Source organism: Phasianus colchicus, chromosome 4 (assembly GCF_987193195.1).
Source record: "Phasianus colchicus chromosome 4, bPhaCol1.hap1.1, whole genome shotgun sequence".
In the NCBI taxonomy this organism is placed as follows: Eukaryota; Metazoa; Chordata; class Aves; order Galliformes; family Phasianidae; genus Phasianus; species Phasianus colchicus.
This window is the reverse complement of record NC_143439.1, coordinates 3580234-3602715: the sequence shown is the minus strand read 5'-3', so window position 1 is coordinate 3602715 and position 22482 is coordinate 3580234. Positions and strand designations below refer to the sequence as shown.

The 22482-nt window shown below is 37.9% G+C and overlaps 1 protein-coding gene across 4 annotated transcripts in view; it reads right to left on the bottom strand.

The window, feature by feature from the left end:
* The window catches only part of RXFP1 (relaxin family peptide receptor 1), a 48924-nt gene extending 34161 nt beyond the window's left edge, over window positions 1-14763 (bottom strand). For 2 of the 4 annotated variants that reach the window (XM_031614236.2, XM_090138451.1), the window contains exon 1: window positions 10444-11063. In XM_031614236.2, coding sequence (XP_031470096.1) covers window positions 10444-10492 — 49 coding nt within the window. In that variant the 5' untranslated portion in view covers window positions 10493-11063. Of the gene's footprint in view, window positions 1-10443; window positions 11064-14021; window positions 14105-14674 lie in introns of those variants that run through there. The other 2 variants (XM_090138452.1, XM_090138453.1) reach the window with 2 other exon arrangements.
* Between the last annotated feature and the right edge of the window lie 7719 nt (window positions 14764-22482).

Here is a 22482-nt window from a genome sequence, read left to right as displayed (position 1 = left end):
AATAGTAACAAGTGGCTGATGAGATGTAATCAGAAGCATTTAAATCACTACTTGGCAGGGAAAAAGATGAGATGATTGTGCAAAAACAGCTGCTTTTCTTTGTCTTTTAAATGAACCATTATCTGAACTTGTGCATTGCAGGAATACCTAGAAATGAATGATATTTAGCTTATTGCCATTCGAAAGACCATTTGGGGGCAAATAAAAAGTGAATAAAAAGAAATTAATCCAGTTCCTGGATGAGAATACAAAATTAACTTTTGTACGCTTTTATTTGACTTGCTGCAGATTTCTCATCAAAACTGTGGAAATACATTCAGCACTTAATTTTAAAAAGGCTCTAATAAAGTTGATTAAGAAAACCTTAGTAGTGATTTCTGTCAATGAGAATGTCATTCTATTAAAGTTATAGTTATTAACATAAAAAGAGCTGTCAATAAGTAAGTAATTATTGAAAACAGATTCTATTTTTTATACAAGAATAAGAAACAATTTTCAGGGTTGAACACTGTTAATATGTTCATTTGGAGTAACCACCCAGGGCAAAAATTGTAGGCCAGTACATTCCATGTTCAAGTGCTGAAAGGTAGTATAATACTAATCCTGGAGGCATCACTGGCTTGAAAGATTTCCACATCCATACAATGTCTCCACAGGAATATTAATTCAACTGTTGTCATCATCACCATTGGCTTTTCTGTAATTTGCTCCTCTTTTCCATTGCTAACTGTTCAAATCTGACGTCTATAATTTATTCAGAAGCTCTAATGGTTGCAACAATTTCACTTCTAATGCCCTGCTCATTTTTTATATACTGACTGCTGCAATATCAGAATTACAATTTGCAGTTGCAAAGCACCATGTTTACACTTACTTGACCATATCAGCTATAATTCTAGGAATGTGTAGTACTTGAACTACAGTCATAAGTTTAAATAGCATGTAGAACATTTGCTCCACTAAACACAAGGATTTTAGCAAAAAAGATGCATATATTTGACTGTCTATATGGCATGCCAATCTTGAATTTTAATTTCATGTTCTGTCTTTATGTTTTGCTATGCATATGAAAATGCCTTTGTACTAGGAAGTTTCCAAAGCACAAAATTTGCACTTTTATCTTTTTGCAAAATATATAGACTCCAATCTCATAGCAACATTACTTAAGTTATTTATCAGTGCAGATAATTCAGTCTAATCAAACCAGCTATAGCACTGGAAGATCCTCTTTGTCTAACTGCCAGATAAATCTGCTCTGAGGCCAGAAATTGTAAGCAGAGCAATTCAGCAACGGTACCTTGCCAGAGGATTTGGTTCTACAGCTTTTATTAGTTTGCCTTTATGTTCCACTTACACAGAACTGAGGATAAAATGATTCTGATGCATAAAAAAAGATCTTAAAAACCTACTACTGTCTGAGAAGATTTCCATACATAGTATTAAGAGCTTTGTCTAGAAACTCAAATTTTGGAAGGCGCTCCCAGAGGATGAACATTCAATGATATCTGACAAAATGCCTCTTTGCTACCTCTATTCCCCTCTTCTTTCTTTCCTCAAATATGCAGAATTACAGTGATGTCTGACTGTTACTTCTGTAAAAAAAATAAGCTCTCTCTCCCTGTATTCTGACATCTTTTCCAATATGTTAAGGTAGGTTTTCATTTGCCCTAGCATTTTTCTTTCTTTCTTTTTTTTTTAATTGGCAGTTCTCTGTTGGTGTCACCAATTTTTATTTCATATTGCAGAATACTAAGTCTAAGGCTAGGCATATGAAATGCAGGGCCTAGGCTAACAATGAAGGCACCAGTGTAAATGTATTAAAGAGTAATACCAGACAGGCAGTATACCTGGAAGGCCCAGAAAGGCCTTAACTAGCCATCTGAAACAGGAAAAAATCCCCTGTCAGAGACAAATCCTTCGTAACAGTCACCGAGGAGAAGGTTTGGGCTGCTTCTCCAAGGCCTGAAGAGAGAAGAAATCAATCCCTTTCCCTCTCCCCTTTTGTAACACCTCATTTATAACAGTTAATGACTGTTTGTTTATCTCAGCAATCAAATAATTCGAGATGTACTTAAGCCAAGAGGATAAGAACTGTTACTTATTGATAAATCCGTGCCCCTTAAGCAACAACCACTCGTGACATCTGGATAACCAGCGCTCAGAATTCCAATACAAAGTGATGGTGATGAGGGATTACTGTGAAGGAGCTCACCTCAGACTTGCTGTTCAGTGTAACTTGGTCACTCATAAGCCATTGTATAGTTAAGCCAAGTGAAACACTGATTAGTGGAAACTCATCTATTCAGATTAACAAACGGCAGACATCTTAAGTTTCCATGAAGGAAAGACAGCTATAGTTTATTTTCATGGAACACTGCCATAAACAGAGGTCTGTGTATGCGTGTACTCATGTGTCCATGCATGCACGGAAGTAGGAGGTTATTTCTGAGATGAACAAGAAGTACTTGTAGCATAGTCCTAAGAGACAGCTGCAACAAAAAAAAAAATGAAAGAAAGGCAACAAACAAGGGCAATTACTTGATGCTACTCATCAAGTGGTACTATTTTATTGCTATTTTCAGCTGGAAAATGGTAAGTCTGTTTGACCTATACTATCACATATAATCTATCCAGAGAAGATATACTATTTTTACTCCTAATGCTTCCCTATATAATATAGAGAATATTGTTGGACATGCCTGGAGAGTAAATGCTGAAATCTCAATCCTAAAATGTATCATAATAAACATCCAGCATTATTTCAGAGATAATTTCTCAATGGTGTGTTTTTGTTTTACTAGATATCTCGGTCTGTCCCTATTTTAGTTTTATAGATTGAATATAACAGCTGTATCAAGAATAGTGTATTTTTAATTTAGGAGATCACATTCCAGTACTCAGAACAGCTGTTGACGTGACTGATTAGTAAAATCAAAACCTTTCTAACCGGGCAATATTTAAAAATCTCTTAAATTCTGCAGATCTACTGATACAAGAGTTATTTCTCTGGGCAAGAAACCTACCTGACTAGAAAATGATATGAAAGCAGTGGTGAGTACGTAAATAAAAGATTCAAAATAAACAAACAAAGAAAACCCTTATACATATAACAAAGATAAAAAGTCTAGATATGCTTGCTAGAGAAACCGTAAGCACTTATAAAAAGTAACAGTTTTTTCTAAAATACATTGAGAAAAAAAAAAACCTCACATAACTTACACATAAGCCTTAGGAGTGTAGAAAAACCAAACTGCTCAGTATTCATTTCTGACATGAATTTGGAAAGAAGGAAGCAGCTTTGTTCTTTCTGCATGATGCTGAAAACGTGTATGAAAGATAAAGCAACATTTCTAAGGGACGCTATTTTCAAACCAGGCACATGAGGAATTTGAAAGGAATGAGTTGAGAAACACTTTGAAACTTATGTTCTTATACAGCGGGCTTTGAAAATTGAAGAAAACACCAACAGACAAGAGGTTTGCCACGTTACCTGAATACAAGAAAGCAGTGTCTATAGCTCCTTGGTGAAACTGGAAAAGAGTTATTTTAAATGGCATAGCATGCAATTGGAGACTAGAACACAATGTAGGTAAGTTTACTTCCATGGTAGATGGGCATTCTCAAACCAATCATCTTTGTCATCTGCAACACCACTAGTCAGTCTATCCAAAACATTTTACCCACCTAATTTTTAGACACACTAATATAAATTCATTTTTTCCCTACCCCCTGGCATACAGCACAAACCTTAGCTGTGTTGTGGCCAGGTCTTCATGCAATTATGTCCTCAGTAGCTGATTCTAAGGTGGTGCCAGTCTACTGCTAACTCAACTATTCCAAAGCTTCCTATTAAACTGTAATTTCAGAACAGTGAACCTGAAAACATTCATGACTTGCTAACCCAAAATCACAACAAAACAAAACAAAAACCAACCTAAAACACCAACTCAACAAAACCCTACCTTTCTAAGCAGTGTGCATTTTCCCCCTCTCCCACGTTCATTGCACTGACATCCCACTGCATTGACAACCACATCTAGTCAGAGAAAGACTCTTCACCCAAATCAAGCAAATTTCAGGATTTCCTCTGCAGAATGAAGGAGGAAGAGACGGTGTCCTTCAGCTTTGATGATTCCAGTCTTAGCTGCCTGATGGCCTCCGCCACTTTTATTGCCGTGCTGTAGTTGTACTCGATCTCTGCTGGGCCAGATCTATTACTTCAGAAAGAAACACTCTGAGCAAAGCCTTCAGGACTGCTACTGGACACGTAGGGGGAAACGCAGGGGCCTGTGACATATAGGGCTGGGTGATTCAGTGCCCTTTTTGGATAAGCTCTACTCATTTGTTTCACGTGCCCTCATCCACAGCATCAGAGGGCTCTCCCTCCTCACTGCCAGGCCATCTCCTGCCCCAGTGTAGGCTATGCAGGCACAACTCTCTACCCCAGGGCCAGTTCCCCCCACCAGGCCACAGCTGATTGCTGTGGAGCCTCTTTCAGATCCACGCTTTTCCTAAGGAGCCATGCTTCCTTGCATCTGTATTGACCTGTCACACAGGCCAAGTGCACAGTGCATCCCCCACAGGCAATGAGGGGACAAGCACGATGGATAATGAACATTATTTTTGTCTTACTTCTTCGAATATACAAAGCCACTTCTTCATATCACACATTATCTTGCTGCCTTGGCTTATAACACACTTTCAAAGCTGTGCCTCGTATTTTTTTTCCTCCCCTACGACAGCAACCAAGTGCAAACATCAGTTATGAGTGTACTCTGCAATTCTGTCACATACGTTTAAATTTCGTACATTTCTGCAAATGCACATCCACATAATGCTATGGATGCTTTCCCTTCACTTTGATGACCCTTCCAACAGATTACTGGCATCCTGCTGCTTAGTCTGCTACATACCCACTTGTAAGTTACAGTATTAAATCTACAATAATTACAGAATATTATCCACAATAATTAGACTTTCTTTTTTCAAGTCCCCACAGACTTCAGATTGCAGTTTAGAATAAGGAATTTTTATTCAGACAGAGAGCTGAGACATTGACATAACATAGTAAATGTTGCTGCTAATTTTAGGTTTCAGAATCAGCTTCATAGGTTACTTAAAGCACAGCTTTCACACATTTCACTGAAATGATGTGAAACATTCACTGCTACATCAGGATTATCAAGCTGACAACTAGAAAACCTGACATATAATTATTATCTATTTATGAAGCATTTAGAGAATCCCTGTTGGGAGCAAGATGCAGGAAGAAAAATCAGTTTTCCAAAGCAGAGTTCAGTCGCCTTCATCCCAGGAACATCATTCTGTAATCCTCAGCCTCAATCATAATTTATCTTTATCTTCTGCCACAAATTAGTAAGTACTCACACAGACAGCATAATTGACTGCACATTTCTGACTCATTTTTCAAATGCAGTCCACAACGAACAAATCCTCAGGAAGTTACAGTGTGAAGAAAATGTACTATGGGTACATAAGATAAAGTAAGCATAAGAATCAAGATGATGCAAACAGCATTTGCAAAATTGATAATGCTGTTTGATACAGATAACATCCTGGACTCTTAAAGAGGAAATCAATTTTCTTTCCACATTTCATAAAATGACACCGTGTCACATCACCAGTTCACAACCTTTAACTCTCCGAACCTGAAAGCTTTAATTATCAGCCCCTGATCAGAGATGTTACTCTGCAGGAGGTGGAGACATTTTGCAGTGAGACAATCTTGAGCTTCCTTTCCAGCTTTGTAGAAGACCACTCACCACAGCAAACACAGATCCTTTTTTCTCTGCTTGGCCATGGCTGCTTACCCCACTTCCACCTCTTCTTGCCCAGCACCACTACAGACTTCCCCCCCACTCATCTCCTCCTGCCAGCATGGGATCACCATTCTCTCAGCTTATTCTCCAGGCAGTCTGGTTCCCTCTCTGAGCTCCCCATCCTTTAATTCACTGTTCCCTGCCAGCTCCCTTTTACACAGCCTTTTTGTCAGTTTCTGCCTTTGGAGATTTACAGCTTTTCTGATTTCCAGTTCCTTTTCTAAGTAGTGTTAGACTTTTCCCTTCACATCTCTTCTCTCTTGACCTACCTCCTCCTTTTAATCTCTACTTGCTCAGTCCTTTCCAATACGTTTTCACCATTCTGCTTTTCACACGCAACCCCAGTGACTCTCAGCTTCTTGTAACCCCAGAATGTCTTGTTTGAGGTGGTGATGCCTGATTTGATGGCTTGAACAGATAGGGGATACAGCATTACCAAGAAACCCTCTCTGAGATCACTGGTGACAGTTCTGATGGACTCCACATTGGTCTCTACGGTTCAGAAAAGGCCGTTGGTGATTTTTAAGTAATTTTTTACCCGAGCTTTACATGAGCATAACTAAGCTTGAATAAGCTTTTCTGGTCTAGCAGGGCAGCTTGTAAGAGCACCATCTCTCATACACAGGGATTTCACAGAGAAATATTACAGATGCTCTTATTCTTGTAAGAAATGGCATTTCCTACTTTAAGCACAGAGGAAAAGAAATATTAAAAAAAAAAAAAATTAGATTCCAAGTGATTACAAAGCATCAGAGAAAATACCTGTGGACATAAAAGGATTTGGTATCCTCCCTCATACTGTGCTGATAGTGCACTGGCAATTTGCTTTGCATGGAAAATCAGTACGTTCAAATTTGGACTTAGGAAGCACAGAATATTGAAATTTCTATTGATTAGTTGCAGAAATCTTTATAGTAGGCATGTCAGTTATCTAAGTTTTGTATAGAAAGCTGAAAGTACACTTTGGTGCAAGATTATTCTCTTTGTCAACAAATTTCAAGCATCTGATACCAAGCAAGAAGTATTTGATTAATATAAGATTTCCAGAATCATTCAACGTGTGAATTATCAATTCCTCTTTTTTTTTTTTCTGGAAAATTCCAGTGCTTTTGGCAGCTTTACACAAGTATCTTTTAATTTAAAGTGGAAAAGAAATGAAGTCCATATTGCACATGTCAAAGCAAGTAATTAAAGCCTGGTAGAGTTGCTATAAGAGTTAAGATAGGTTTTCAAGTCAGTAGCCCTGATCTTTATTACCAAAGGGGAGGAAGCAGCCTTGCCCAAAGGTGGATGCAGACAGCCTGTGCAGACAATAATGCTCTGACTTCCAGAGCTTTTACTTGCTCAGTTCATCCCTGATTTGCTGTAAGGATCTTGTATTTTGTTGCACATATCGATATACAAGGTGCACAAGTGAAAGCAAAGAGAAATTAACCAAAAATTATTATTACACAGTGATAAGAGCTCATGCAGTGGTTGAGTAATTTCACTTTCCTGTTTATAAATCGGGAAGCGATCTCAAAATATGTTACATAAAATGTAACCAAGAGCACTATCCTGCATTATCATATTACACTTCTGCAGATGATTTGGGTTGGTCTCTGTCCCACATTTGACAGAAAGCATTTGCTACAAGTGATCTTGGCCTTGAAAACAGCCGTCATGTGCAGGAAGAGCAAGATGGGCTAACAAGTTTCAGATGGCTTTAAGAAAGCCTCCCTTTCATTTTGAAATGAGGGTAAGGAAAGGAAGGGGAAAAAAAAAAGAAAAAGAAAAAGAAAAAAGGACATAAGAAAGGGAGTTATAGGGATAAGAAGAAATAGGATTGGAAAACTTCAGGTTTTCCTGCACAGATTGTACAGACAGACACAGGTTTAAGATGATAAATTATCCCTGGACAGACACAGGTTTAGGAGCATCTGTGAGTGGTGGAAATTAAGAAAATGAATAAATACATCCTTACTTCTAGCAGCCCATAACGAACAAAATCAAATTCCAATAAGCGATCCCTTTTGCATTCCAGTTTGAGTAGTTTTAGACACTAACGCTGTTCAGCTTTTCTTAGTGGTTGAGAAATGGATTGTTAGAAGGTCTGCCTGTGAAATGGCAAGTTTAGGAGGTTGAAGTAGCTTTTGTCCCCAGAAGGTAAATCAAAATGACTCTAGAGACAAATACCCACGCTGTGATCATGACAGCTGATGGTTTGAACAACAGGGAAGATGCAGCAGCACCCATTGCAGGGCCAACCACGTGCCTAAGCAGCCTCTGAGCATCAGCAGGCGAGCAAGCACTCAGGCAGACATTCATCCTAAGTACCCATGGGATGCTGTCAGCTCCAAAACCTGGCCCTTCAGGGTCATCATATCACAACTGATACTTTGACACTGGTGAAGATCATAGTACAGATGTTTTCAAAGAAAATCCTCCATACAGTGTAAAATAGCCCGCATGATATTATACTGCAGTCAGGCAGTTGCCAAGATTTACTGGTATATAAAAAGCTACATTTCTACCAGTTGCTTCCTGTTTTTTTTTTTTTTTTTTCTTAGTTCTTTTTATGAAGAACGAAAAAATGGAAAGTTTTCACATAAAAAGATTTAATAAAGAACTTAAAGTCAGACTAAGGTGAATGGGCAGTTGAAATTATTTAGGTGCAACTGTAGCTGATGAATGTTAAAAGAATGGAATGGATATGGGTGGGTCAGGCAAGAGTAACTTCTGAGAGATTCCTATTTCTCATTTAACTCTTTTAGGAGCATCTGTGAGTTGTGGAAATTAAGAAAATGAATAAATACATCCTTACTTCTAGCAGCCCATAACGAACAAAATCAAATTCCAAACACAACTATAATTCCTTCAGAAGAGTTTGTTTTAAAATCAGCTAGAGACTTAAGCAGGGTTTGAATCCATCATGTGGAAGAAGTGTGTAAGTGAGGTTACAATGCAGAATTGCTGGCCAAAGCTCTGGAGGGCAATGGAGCCACAGACTGTGCTTTGAGTGAGTTCAGGAGAAGTGGCACTAAATAAGAAATGTGCCAAATAGAGCCCTAACAGGTTGCAGAGAGCTAGGCATGCACAGTCTGACCTGCAGCTGCACTGCTCATCTATCACATCTAGATAAGCCATTTCTCCTATGGTTGTAATATGCCAGGTACGAAGAGACAGTGGGTACCTGAGAATGGAATGGCCATCAGAACACAGCACTGGAAGGCCTGTAGTCATTCACAGACCCCATCTGCAAGTACATTTTGCAAAATGCTTTAAAATATTTCATTAAATTGTATAAATTCTACAGCTGAGGTGAATATAACGCAACAAAAATGATGCCAACAACAATTTGCACGCCTTGTATGAATGTCTCAACATTTTCCTGCTTTGCTATAGCAACAAGAATGTGAAAGGCTTAATTTGTTTGAAATTCTGCAGTTTATATTCTGCATAACTTCAAGTACTATCTTTAAATACTGAATTACTGCTCATGGAGAATGCAGACATATATGAAGCCATACTTTTCTCACAGGCTTGTTAAGATCTCATTACCACAGCCTGCTTAATTCCTAATATATTAACATTGCTGTTTTTTTTTCCCACCACACTTGCAGCAATCATGTATTCCTCCAAAACATTACAGAACCAACCTACAGTTTTCCCACAGATTTAACTGAGCTTTGCTACCATAAATATGACTGTATTTCCCACTCTTAATGAGAGCAACGTCCCTTATAAATCCTGTGTTACATGGCTTAGTATGCACAGGAAAACTGAAACAGGTTTAATTTAAAAGCAGCAGAGAGCCAGCTGTTGTTCCATACAAAAGAATTCAGCCTTACACTATTGGCTACCCTACAAAATTATTGAAGCATTACTTTCATGTTTACTACTGCAACGACAAGCAACATTTAACATAAAAATCAGAATCGAAGGAGATGATAGCCATTACAACAATCCCATGTGCAGATCTGTATCAGCAGCTGCACAGGGTCAGCTTTACCCCAGGAGCAAGCAGCACCTACACACAGGCACTCAGCTGGAATGAGGAAAATGTTACTAAAGCAAGCAGGAGGGAAGGTGAAACTCCCACCTTACTGAAGTGTTTTGCATCTGAAGGGAAACTTGACTTTAATTCGACCTTCACCTTTCGTGCTACTTGAATACCACATGCTGAATCAGACGGTAAGATTTCTGCTACCTGAGCACGATCTACTTTTCAGGAACGACCAGTTCCAATAGCACCGTGCACTATTGTGGCAAACTACTGAACGAAGTCTACAATGTGGATTTCAAGGCAGATAAAATGAGTTGGCTCTAAAGGTACCTTTATGAAATATTTACAGCGAGCCTGTCTGCAGCTTAAACTGTTCCTTTTATTTGCATTCTGGCTCATAATTAGTAATAGCAACCCTCAAAGCATTAAACAAAAAATCAGTTGATCCCAGAGTGTAGCTATTAAAACTGAGAGACTGTATTATACTTAGGTTCCATCAAAGAATAATTGCCATCACGAAGCATAAAATAGCACTGAGTAGTAGTTCAAAATCTGCTACTTAAGTTTATTAGCTCTATGCTTTGCAATGCTCAAAGAAAAGGAGGCAGATGCACTTACCCTTTGTTCCAATAAGCAAGAATACATAGACGCACCAGTCAGATGTCATATCTGTCCTTCAGCAATTCAGTGGATCAAGTCAATAAACGCTGTCCCTTCAACTGCACCCCAACCAGTGAGCTGCTGGTACGCTCTGCCTCTGACAGCCTTCAGCAGTGCATGAAACAAGCTCCCTTCTCTCCCTTGGCTTCCTCGCCTGCTCTCCTTTGCACTGGGTCTCTCTCTCCCCCTCCTTGGCACAGGAACACACCCCACAGCAGGGATGGGGGAGAAAGTTTCAGGGGGACATGCCAGCTCCTCAGCTCTGCCACACGCACCAGGGCTGCTCTGTTCAGTGGCAGGAGAAGGCTGGGCTGTGTGCATGGACACAGGTCCACCCTGGGGAGAGCTGCTGCTGCACAAAACACAGCCAGATCCAGAGAACTGTCATCATTGTCATCAATAGTCCAGTTTCGTTTAGGTTTTTTTTTTTTTTTTTTTCCTTTTTTGAAGTTGCAATACTGCAAGGAGCCTGAAAAGTACAGTTTTATTAAGGCAACTCTGTTTGAAACTAAATATTTTGTACAGTTTAGATAAAAGCTGGTGGTTTGTCGAGTAAGGGGAAGTGAAATATATAAACACAGCCCTTTCTACCCATCCGGCCCCTCTCTGAAATGCAGAAAAATGCACAATGTAATTTATTTCCAACAACAGCATGTCACTATTTTTACACATCGCGGCCATAGCTAAAAGAACTAATCTGAGGGAGCAAAGAGATGTATTATATAATAAGTAGAAGTAAGTTTTTTCAGATTCTCTCCTTATTTAAGTACTTTGAAAGTTCCCCTCTGCCCCCTGGCTTGGCAGTTCCAGTAGATCCAGCAGGTATCACCTTAACTCAACCACATATATACACATATTTCTAAATCTTTTTCAATCTTGTGAAGGCTAACGGTCGCCAGTATAGTGAGATATATTTCAGAAAGAGTCAGTGCACTGGGATGAACTCAAAGGGAGGAGCTAAATTTTATCTGTCCTGAGAGAGATTCTGAATATTGACTTCATTTTGTTTCAAAAAATCTCGGTATTTCTAACAGTTTGTGAGGATGGCTCAGGCCAGGGAATGCTGCTAACATGTCACCAGCCACATCAGGTCCTTGGGAAGAAAGCACCTCAAACTAAGGAAGCATCTCAGACTAAGGAAGCACACACATGCATGAACACATGCATGAAAAGGCATATTTAGAGAATGGGAAAAATAGGCAAGAGCAAAGCTTGCATTGTTGCTATGGCAAAGTTGTCTGCAAAATAGATATTACAAACTGTCAGTCATCTTGTTTCTAACCTAAAAAGAAGACAAAATATAGGGGGTAAACCAAAAGGTTCTTGCTTATGGGAGCCCTCCAAAGATCTGTTGGCATCCACTATGCCAATGCTAGTATTAGGCAGTGTCTGAATAAAAATGGATTAGGGAACTATATAAAAGAAATCTTCTAAGGTGAAAACTACTTTTGAAGCATTTCAAATAAAGCCACAAACAACCTTTCAAATGTTTATACTTAAACAGCTTATGGCTAATGTCTGAGCTATACAAAATGGGCTTCCAAGGAGTGAAAATCAGAGGAAGAGTCTAAGCACGAAGAATGACAAATACACTTTCGATAAACATACTTGGAAAAAAATAAAATAAAAGCTCTACATCTTTACTGCAGGATGAGATAGATTCTAGAGAAAACTTCCAGAGAAGCTCTTTAGCACAGTTTCCTCTTCGGCCTTCTCATCTAGTCACCTCCGTTTGAGATTGGAATGATAACACAGTGAAATGAGAGAGCTGTTTCTTCAGAGACAGCCTGATCCACTACAAGAACCTCAAGATTCTCTAGCTCAAAGTAAACGTGGAAAAATAATAATAATAAATATATATATATATATATATCACAAAATGCAAAACACATGACCCACATGTTTTCTGAAGCTCTTCCCCAATGGGAATTGTCACTGCCAGCTAATGCCTTCCTTTTTTTCCAAAGACCTTTAGCAAGTATACTCATTAGAGTTAATTCTGTTGCTAACGCATGCTCTATGGAAAATCCACTGAGATCTTCCCTCTCCTAAACTTCATCTACATTCTTAATAAGAATACATAAAGCAGCAGAACTTTCTGGCCTTTAGGAGAGAACCTTAAGAGAGGCACCCCTTCCCTCAGTGTAATTATATTCAAACCAAGGAGCTACAATTAGACAAAAGCAAGTATGCTTTGAAATACGGAGCAAAAGAAGCAGAAGGAAGCTCATTATTAGAAAATTAAATAGGACATTACTGGCTTTTAAAAAAATAGTGCAGCCTTACCTTACTGTAAAACATCTACACATTTTTGTGCATTAGAAAGGCAGTAAGGACTTTCTAAGACCTTTTGTCTAAACCATAAAAAGCTATAAATATTGGTGTTCTAGAGTTCTGTTTTCAAGAAAACAATAGTCTTTGCATGTTAATTCCTTTCAGAGCAAAGAAATAACATATTAGAATAACACATTACTCTAAAGAAGACATTCAGCTTCAGTAGGATGGTCATCATTTGCTTACATGACTACTTAATTCTGTAATGCAACCTCCAAAAAAATGAGGCTTCCTTTACCTCATCTTAAACTGAAAGCACTACAAAACAAAAGGTACTATTTAACTATTTATTTTCTGCTTACTTATACAGGCTAGCAGTTTGACTTTGTCTTGACAGATATCTAGTGTTGGTCTAAAATTTCAGAGCCTTAAAACTGCTGTTTGTCAGATAAAAGGGGAAAAAAGACCCAAGCATTCAACTAACGCTGTGCCACAAACTATCAGAAAATATTTATGAACTAAATCCAAATAATTACGATTATTATTTTACTGAGAAGAGTCACCTCATGTGAGCACCAGAAATCTAGTGAAGTATACAGGGGCTAGAATAAAATAATCCTAACTTTGAAGCACTTTCAGATAAACATTTCTAGAAAAGAAATCAGCACTTCATAGTCTTATTTTCTACAGTTCACATTTGATGCTGTGAAGAAGGAATGTCATACAAGTAAACAAATCATACCTGTGTGTATCACCTTTGTAAATATCACAATTAAATAAAATACCAGCCTTTAAATCATCGCTACTGTGGAAATAAAGTAGAATTTATTTTCAGCTTGGAGAATAAGGTATACTTATCCACAGGCTACATCTTCACCCTTGGAGGTTAACAACTATTTTATCTCAAACTCTGAGTGTGGCATACATACATTACAGCTGATAAACTTCAAGCAGATTCATCACTACAGGTGGAAGCAGGGATATTGCTATGTTTTAATCTATGTTTTAATCTATGGGGAGAAGGTAAATGCATATAAACTCTACCTGCTACTGCACTGCTCCACGTACTGAGTAGCACAGACCTACCTAAAAATTATTTTTACTCTTTTCTAATGTGGGAATTTCGCTTGGTTTGATTAAGAGATGTTGTATTGCATACTAAATCAAGGACTGACAAGACAATAACTATGTCAATGGACAGTAACTGTGTCAATGGTGCCTCTCATTAAGCAAAGGAAATCTTTAGATTAAAATGCTGTCACCTTTTGTCAACTGCTTCACTTCCCCAGTGAAACCCTGGAAGTGCAGAATGACCACTGAAAGGAACCCAGCCACAGAGAATGTATACTTCTTGTATAGAAAGAAGGAGAACCTCTTGCTTTCTCAGCTATTTGATGGACAGCATTTAGGTTCTGTATTACAGCAAAATGAACAATTAATATACAGGCAAAACTTCAGAACACAGCATTTAAAATGTAAATTCATTATGCACGTCAATCCTACAATCCCAATCATTTAATTACGCAAAACCAACTTAATTGGCTAAATTATAATTAATTTACATTGCTTTTAAAGCCCCCATCAGCATGCTTTGCAGATATTGTGATTGAGAATAAGACGTTTATAGTTTACACGGTGACTGGTATCTTTGGAGGATACACTCTTCATTTAACACTTCCCTAAATTTGGAGAAAGGTAAGCTAAAGAAGTCCCTAGGAAAAGTGCAAGAATATGCAAGCAGCATAAGCAGAGAGAGTACCACATCTACAGCAGTTCTTCCCAAACTACAAGCTGTACTCAATGCTTTTACTTATCTCAGACACTTGTGGCTCAATCAGTATTGTAAGAGAATGTTATCTTTTCATAAAAATTACTGTTCCCCATTGCGCAGCTGCAGAGATTTAATAGGATTTACCTTCCAAAATCCAAAGAGCTTAAGGCACCGGGCCTAACAGTCCAAGCTCACCACAGAAGGATCTCTGCAGCAGTATCTTCTGAATTCTCCTTTCTCCCTCCTGAGCTCTTATCAGCACAGCTGCAGCTGAGCTGGGATTACAGGCATTTGCTTCTGGAGGAAGGAAAGAGACCTTCCTCTACTGGAGAAATGATCTGAACTCAATGTTTTCTCTTGGAGGGGTTTATTACAGGATAACACAGATAATTTTTTTTCTCCAGCATATAGATATGTCCAATAAGTGTCTCAGAACAGAAAGTGGCAGATACCAGTTCTGCCACGTTTATTTTAAGCTAAAGTAATTGTACAAAATTTGGCTGTAATGCCACAGGAGAAGGTCAGCAGAGAGTAAGATTAGTCCAGGACAACAAAGGGGAAGAAGCAGCTTAGATAAAAACATCAATACTCAGTCAGTTAATCTATCCTCCCAATGAACAGGATTCTTCTTGCACCTCTTATTTTCCCAATGCATTGTTTCCAGAGCTTTTTGATCCCTGTACTTACTAACTGCCCTTGCCTCTTCGTGATGCTAAAGGAGTTCACTTCCCAGCTGTGGTGCAATCCTTTAGGTTTTAGCTGAAGACAAACTTTTCAAATGCAAAGAGCTGAATAAACAATATTGGAAGATGTGAGATTCATAGAACACTCAGTAGTGATGTTTTAACATGAGATGGTACCAGTTAAGTCATGCTTTGAGAGAGTGAACTCTAAAAAACATGGAGTATTTAAGCATCAAGAAGGCAAAACAAAGGTTTCAGTAGCTCAACTACAAGGACCTTTGTGCCAGATAACTGTCAAAGCCAATTTCAAAGTTGGAGAGATATATTCATGTGGTACCAGGATGGCCAATCCTAGCAAGGTTCATGAAGGGAATATTTGGGTCCATGTAAAGCAAGCATAAGGAAGGCACTGCCTTTGAAGACCACTGTGAAAAACCCTGTTCAACTTCCATCAACTGTCTAAATGTCAGTAGTTTCTATATGTGTTAAGATTCAGCTAAAGTCAATATCCATCTACCACTAAATTTATGATTATGCATATTTCTTCTAAGTAACAGGGAAAACCAAAACAGGTTGCTATGAACATTTGAAAATGCCATCTGTGTCACTTCCATTTAACCCTACGCAAACATAAGAGTCAAGACTATTCACCCATGGAGGTATGTGGAGCCCATGTTAAAGAAGGAGCCTCTGAAATGAGAAATTATCTCTAAGAAAATCCATATCCACAATTTGCTACTGCATTATTGTGAAGAAAATAAAATTCTGTAAAATGAACCTTTTGTAAAGTAGGTCTGGTTCTAATCCCACAGCTTCTACTTAACAGCTTAAATTACAATCCTGATTTTGTATTTCTGTAACAGCCTTCAGAAAACAGAAGTGAAAGGGCAGAGGGAGAGCTGTGAAATTCAGAAATCCCAAAGTCATTACTATATAATTGCAGGTGACCAATAAAATATCATTTTGCTACTGTTAGTAAATATTCAGGACCTAAATACACCGGGGCTCTAAATTAAATTGTTTGGGCTTGTATTTAGGTTTGTACTTTTGCATATACACACATTTGATTCAGTCGGCTAAGGAAGTACAGCATTTATTTCTATCTAATACTGCTGTCTTTGAGAAGCATAAAATGAAAATTGCTTGTTAGAGCTAGAGGAGATGTTGGTTTTTGAAACAGCTGTTACACTGATAGCCTGTGGTGAAGCAGTTGACATCAGCAGAGATTATTTATTTATTTATTTAGATGAGCTTTCCTTCCTTTCCTCCAACTAAGTTGTTCATGAAAAAAATCAATATTTCTACGAGCAGTTTGAACCAACATGAGGAATTGATTTCAATTTAATCATACAATTCAAAAGCACTATTCATGATACAAGTGGAGAAAATACTTTCAAAGTAATCATTTTCAAAAATGAAGGGTTAAACCACAGGACGTTATGATCTCTAATTCTTTCTTACTTGTTTTCAGATTTTATATTTAAATAGAACTGAAACTGCTAGGCTTGCAAGACTGATACTTTTACATAATCAGCAATTAAAGCAAAAATATTGCGGTATTTTCTCCTACTGTTTGGATGACTAACACTACATATTATTTTCCCCATGGTGATACTTTATTCTAATTATCCCAAACGTTCTGACACTATTAAGAATATAAATTATAATTTTAATGAATAGTACAATAACTAAATATTACATTTAGGCTTTTTTTTTCCTTCTTTTTAATCTGAGGCTGATTTCTATGTTAATTCAAGAAAAAATCTTCATGGTAGAGACAAAAACCCTAGAAAACCATAGGCAATCACTAGCATTGTGGTGGTGTGTTGCAATTAGTGCTCTCCTTTCTGGCTCAGTTCGGGATTATTTTTGGATCCAAACTGTACCTCCAATAAGGGAAACAGTTCAATATCTTCCCATTGATCCCTTGTATGCTCCTCTATGTTATGAGAGAATTGAACCGAATATTCTGCATCCTACTTAAAAGCTTTAAATGTTGGTCTATGACATGAAAGGAAGCAATATGACCGGTACTGGTCAGTACTGACACATGCTTATGTTAAAGAAAGCAGCAGGAGCCATCATTATGCTTTGTACGGATGCTGACACTATTTTGGTGCATAGGTGTGCTCTGAAATTAAGTCTTCAGTGTGCTCAGGCAGATGAATGCCTAGTTTCTGTATGCTGTTGAAGCAGAGCGAAATAAAACTTTCAGGTGCTTTCACTTAAACATTACAGGCCACATCTGCAGTGACCCAGAAGATGTAATACAGCATTTTACTCAATAGAAGCTATATGATTTCAGTAATCTAGCACCCTTTTTAGCTTTAGCCTTTATAAAGTGCTTAAAATACACGGTATTTTTCTACAGGCTTTGATCAGTGTACATTTTTTTTGACTACAGACACTTCTATTCATCTTCTTTTATCTTCAGACTTATGAGAAAACACAAATCAACAGTTATTGTTCTTTATTGATTTTATAATTGGCCCAGATGGTAAACAAATAATCAGAAATTCGTGGACTCAGTTCTAAGAAGAAATAATTACTATCTTTCTGGTCTATGTCTGCTTTATTTCATCATTTCAATGCCCTTGCGAGCTGCCTTCTTCCAGATCTCTATTTATCAGCGCGCACAGCCTTACTATTTTTTTATCACAAAAGACGAATCAATGACTGCGTGCTGAAATGGTTTTAGTGTAATTAATTAAATTCAAATGATGTTGAGTAGAAATCCAACATTCTGAGCAGAAGGCATTCAGTATGAGGACTGTCCACGTCCCTGTTTCGAGTCAAGGATTTGGTGTGTCTACTCGTGCCCTCAGCACTTATAATATTTGTGCTAACAAAAATGCTGAAAAGGTTGTGCCTTATGGACTCTCCTGACCAGGACTGGCATGAGCAGCACTTACTATCATGAATTTCCCCTGAAATAGTTTTTCCCTACAAGAATGATGCGTTTCTTCATGAAACCATTGAAGGAAAAGCATATCTGTTTTTATCTCTTCCTCCAGCCACTTGCTTTAGAGTATTGCCTCCATGTGCAACAGAGTAAAACTCAAACATCACTGACCTGTGAATCCTGCAGTACCGGAGACATGGAGCACCTGTTGAGACTGATGTCTTTAAAGCAGGTAAAAGGAGTTGTTCTTTACTTTGGGAAGTAACTGTGAAGGTGCCTGGGACAAACTCTGGCATGGTGAGAGCAGAATCCCTAATTGTTCCCTACTGGGAAGTCCAGCTATCCTTCGAGGGGCTATCTGTGGTCACAGCCAGCAATTCCTCATGTTGTGTCCAGAAATCTGTGTGTCCTACACTTTGGGCTAGGGCCTTGTCAGGAGGTAGGAAGTAAAACGGCATAGATCTGGGTTATCAACATTTTTCTCTTCCAAGGGTGAGAAGGCCGAAGATCATGTTTCATACCGTCCTCCAGTTACAAATATTCCTTCCTCAAGAACAGTCATAATTCTGTACCACATAGAAAACCACAAGGAGAGAAAAACTCTTTCTCACCTGCCAAAAGACAGATTTCAGAGGGAAGAGTTTTAAGCGGTTGTTCTTGTGTGATGATTCATTTATTTCTAGCTGACCTTTAGTGTAAAATCTTTCCACTTTCTTTATCTCTTTCTGAAACAAAATAGGATGGAAAAAAAAAAGTAAGAAGTGATGAAACTGTGAAGTTAATTTTCAGAAGAATATGAAAAACATAATAGTATTTTCAAGTTATGAACAAAAGCTCAGTATTATTTACCTATGTTTCACCTTAGTTTAACTCTTTCGTCCCCTTTTTCTAGTGATCTGAACAACTGCCAAAATTCTTGCGTGGATCAGGCAATACGAAATATCAGGTGGTGGTGAAAACTTGGGTGATACATTAATGAATTTGTCCTCCCCACCAGGAGCACCTGACCAGTGGCAATTAACAATTCCATTTTCCATCACAGATGAAGCAATTCTTTTCACAGATATCTGTAAGTGTTGCACTGGTAATCTAATCCATTATCTAATTCAAGGAATGCAGGCAGCATTTGAAAATGACTCTCTATAAATTACAAATTGTTGTGGCTTTATCTTTGATGTTAATAATGACACCTCTATCCTGAAGTGGGGGATGTGACTTAAGCTAATTCATCCTGCAGTCACATGAAGCTTATTTCTTTGAAAGGAAAAGGCCGAAGACACTGGGTTTTGTGGTTGAAATAGTCTGCTACAGAATACCATTCAGTCACCATGTTATTATCTGGCACACACTATCTTTAATTTTTGGGAATAGTTCCTTCTCCCCTAAATATATACTTTTGCAAATACATCGGTTACTTTGAAAGCAATGGCTCCTATTTATTTCCATGGAAACTGCAACAGACAGAAAAAGTACAATAACACTATTTGATAGAGCAAAAATTCTCTGCTACAAAACAGTTTTTCAACATAGTCACCACCATTGGCTATGGATTGTCACCAGTCATGAACAAGAGCCTGCATCTCATGCCTGTAAATATTTGCACCAATGGAAATGACCCACTGTCGCTGTCACCACTGCTGAAATGCACCATTCACTGCCTCACTGTATTCACATCCACTGTTAGGTCTCCAGAAACATTCAACAAGTATCAGTGAATGTCGGTGGATGCCATTTTTTCCACATGGAGGAATTTCCAGACCGCCCCTCTGCTGCCATCTGTAGCACAGTAACAAAACGTAACAGGATTTTGGTGTCAAGATGTTGTGGGATAACAAAATAAAATAGGAAGCATTACTTTCAGACCATCCAACATAGCAAAACATCTTGAAGGAAAATATGTTTGGAATCGGAAATTAGATTACTTCTGTAAAAGGGAACCTCAGATAACGATAAAGTATTATAGCATCAAGATTATTATCTATGATGGAAGGACTGGATTTTCAAACAAGAAGCGTATTTATGGAGGTTCTTTGTTGCAGGTTCTAGGAAATTGTGTTGGGATTTTGTGTGTTTACACGTGTGCGTATGAGGCAGTGATCAGGAAAGAATTATTCTCAAGTTTTCAGTATCTGCTTATGTGAATGAAAGGTGAAAGATTCTGCATGAGATTCCTGCTCGTTCTGTTTCTTTAGAAATCTTTTCATTGTTAAGGTGCTACAGATGAGATCTGTTCTAGAACATCTCTTAATCAACGGATATTAGTGAATAATTCCTACTATAAGAACTTAAAAGTTTTTTCAAAGAATTTTTCTTCAGGCATCTATCCTGAAAAGTCGTTAGATGGGATGAACTACTTGTTAGCTTTTTTTTAAATGATTTTTTTTGTTTGTTTTACTTTAAGTGAGTTTTGTGTTTCTTTTGGCATAAGATTCCCATTTAGCTCAGCTCATATGGTTTTAGCCATGTGACAGCATGCATATTTTTCATGTCACAACTATGCTGCAGTGACATGCAGTTTTGCATTTGAGGTCAGGTTTCTTCTGTTTATTTCCTCATGGAATGAAATAACAAATAACAGAAAATACTTCAACAAAGAAGCTACCACCTTTAGGCAGAAATTGTTCCCCGCGTGTTGATCACATGTACGATTGAGATTGCTCCTTTACAGCATCTGTAAGTAATTTAACAATAACAAAAATGTCTGAAACTTCTGACGTGTTTGGAGAAAATACAGCTGCAAGGAAGCTATGGCTTGGAAAACTGGTGCAGTGCAGAATAAAAATAGCAAGCTTCAAAAAAGCAGACTTCATAAATCAGAGGTTTTGGAGGTGGACTCTCCTGGGACACTGATTTGAAAAAAAAAAAAAAAAAAAAGTTGAAAAAATCTGGCAACTCTTCAGAGATGAAGTATTTAGAATTAAAGTGTAAGCTATGCAACTGTTTGGGGAAGAAAGGTAGAATAATAACAAATTGATTTTGTTACTCTCTCATATAAAACTGGACTGTACTGGAAAAGGAAACGACATCAGATTGCTGAAGATGACTTCAAAAGTATAGATCAGGCATGAGGCCCAAAATCTGAATAGCCAAGGGGATTAAGTGAGGTGCAACTAGCAAGGGGCATCAAGAGGAACAAGGAATTATTGGGCACATAACTGAAAAGCAAAGGACAGGTTTGGGACCGTGCTTCGTGCTAAATGTAATGTGAAGGCTCTTTGCACAATTGCATTTAAAGTATTTAATGACTTTTTCACTCAAAAGTGCAGGGAGATCAAACAAAAAGGGCAAGATCTATGGTCAAGACATTAAATTACAGTTTGAAGAATATATAAATAAGTCAGATACATTCCTACAGTCCTGCCCAATAATCTGTGTTCTAAATTGCCTTGAATTTCTAGCCAAGCTGATTAGAAAGGTTAATGGTTATCTTTGGAGACAGGCAAGTCCATGAATACATGACCTATTTTACTATTCGTTTGTTTAAATTAATATCTGTGGGAAGGGGAGTTAAAAACTAAGGAAATATGCTGCAAAAATACTAAAAATAATTAAAGATCTTTAGTGAGTCATAGTCTGTACTTTATCAAAATAGAGATCAAAAGGTAACTTGATTATGGTTTATAAACACTTTCATGTGGTTACTTTAGCTTGATACGAATGGGCTGTTTAATGTAACAGAGAAAGACCTAATGCAAAGCAGCAGTGAAGGGCTGAAAGACAGACAGATGCAAACTGGAAACAATGTGTGGCTTTCTAACAGTGAGGACAATTAATCAGTGGAATAAATTACCATTGGAAGTACCACATAAGCTGCTCTTTAGTCAATATACTCAAAATTCGTGCCTCTTTTGGAGGAAGCTTCTGTAGAACCGTGTGTATGATATTTCTTCCTCCCTCCTGCTAGTGCATGTGAACTTAAAATCTGTTAATTTCTTCTCACTTACCCACATGGCTGATTACGGCTTAAATCCGCTTTCTCATTTGGGTGCGTGGCAGAAATCTAGAGCACATAACAGAACAGAGACTGCACATTATTAATTATTACCCGACTATATTTTAGCCAAGATTTGGGCATTTCATTTAGATTATTAGACGCTTTTAAAATCTTAAAATGTCATAGAACATTTGCCAAGTGTTCCACGTCATGCAGCACGGCAGATACTATAATGTAGAATCACATTCATCCATAGATACTATGTAGATGCCAGTAGGAATACAGAAAAATACTCTTCCTTTATTTCAAAGAACAAAGCCACGATAATAATACCTCTAAGAACTCCATGTTTTTTAGCAAAAAATGTCCTTTTTCAGCAAAGGTCCAACCCAGTATGTGACACATGTAGAACTGCAAGTTTCATAATGTAACG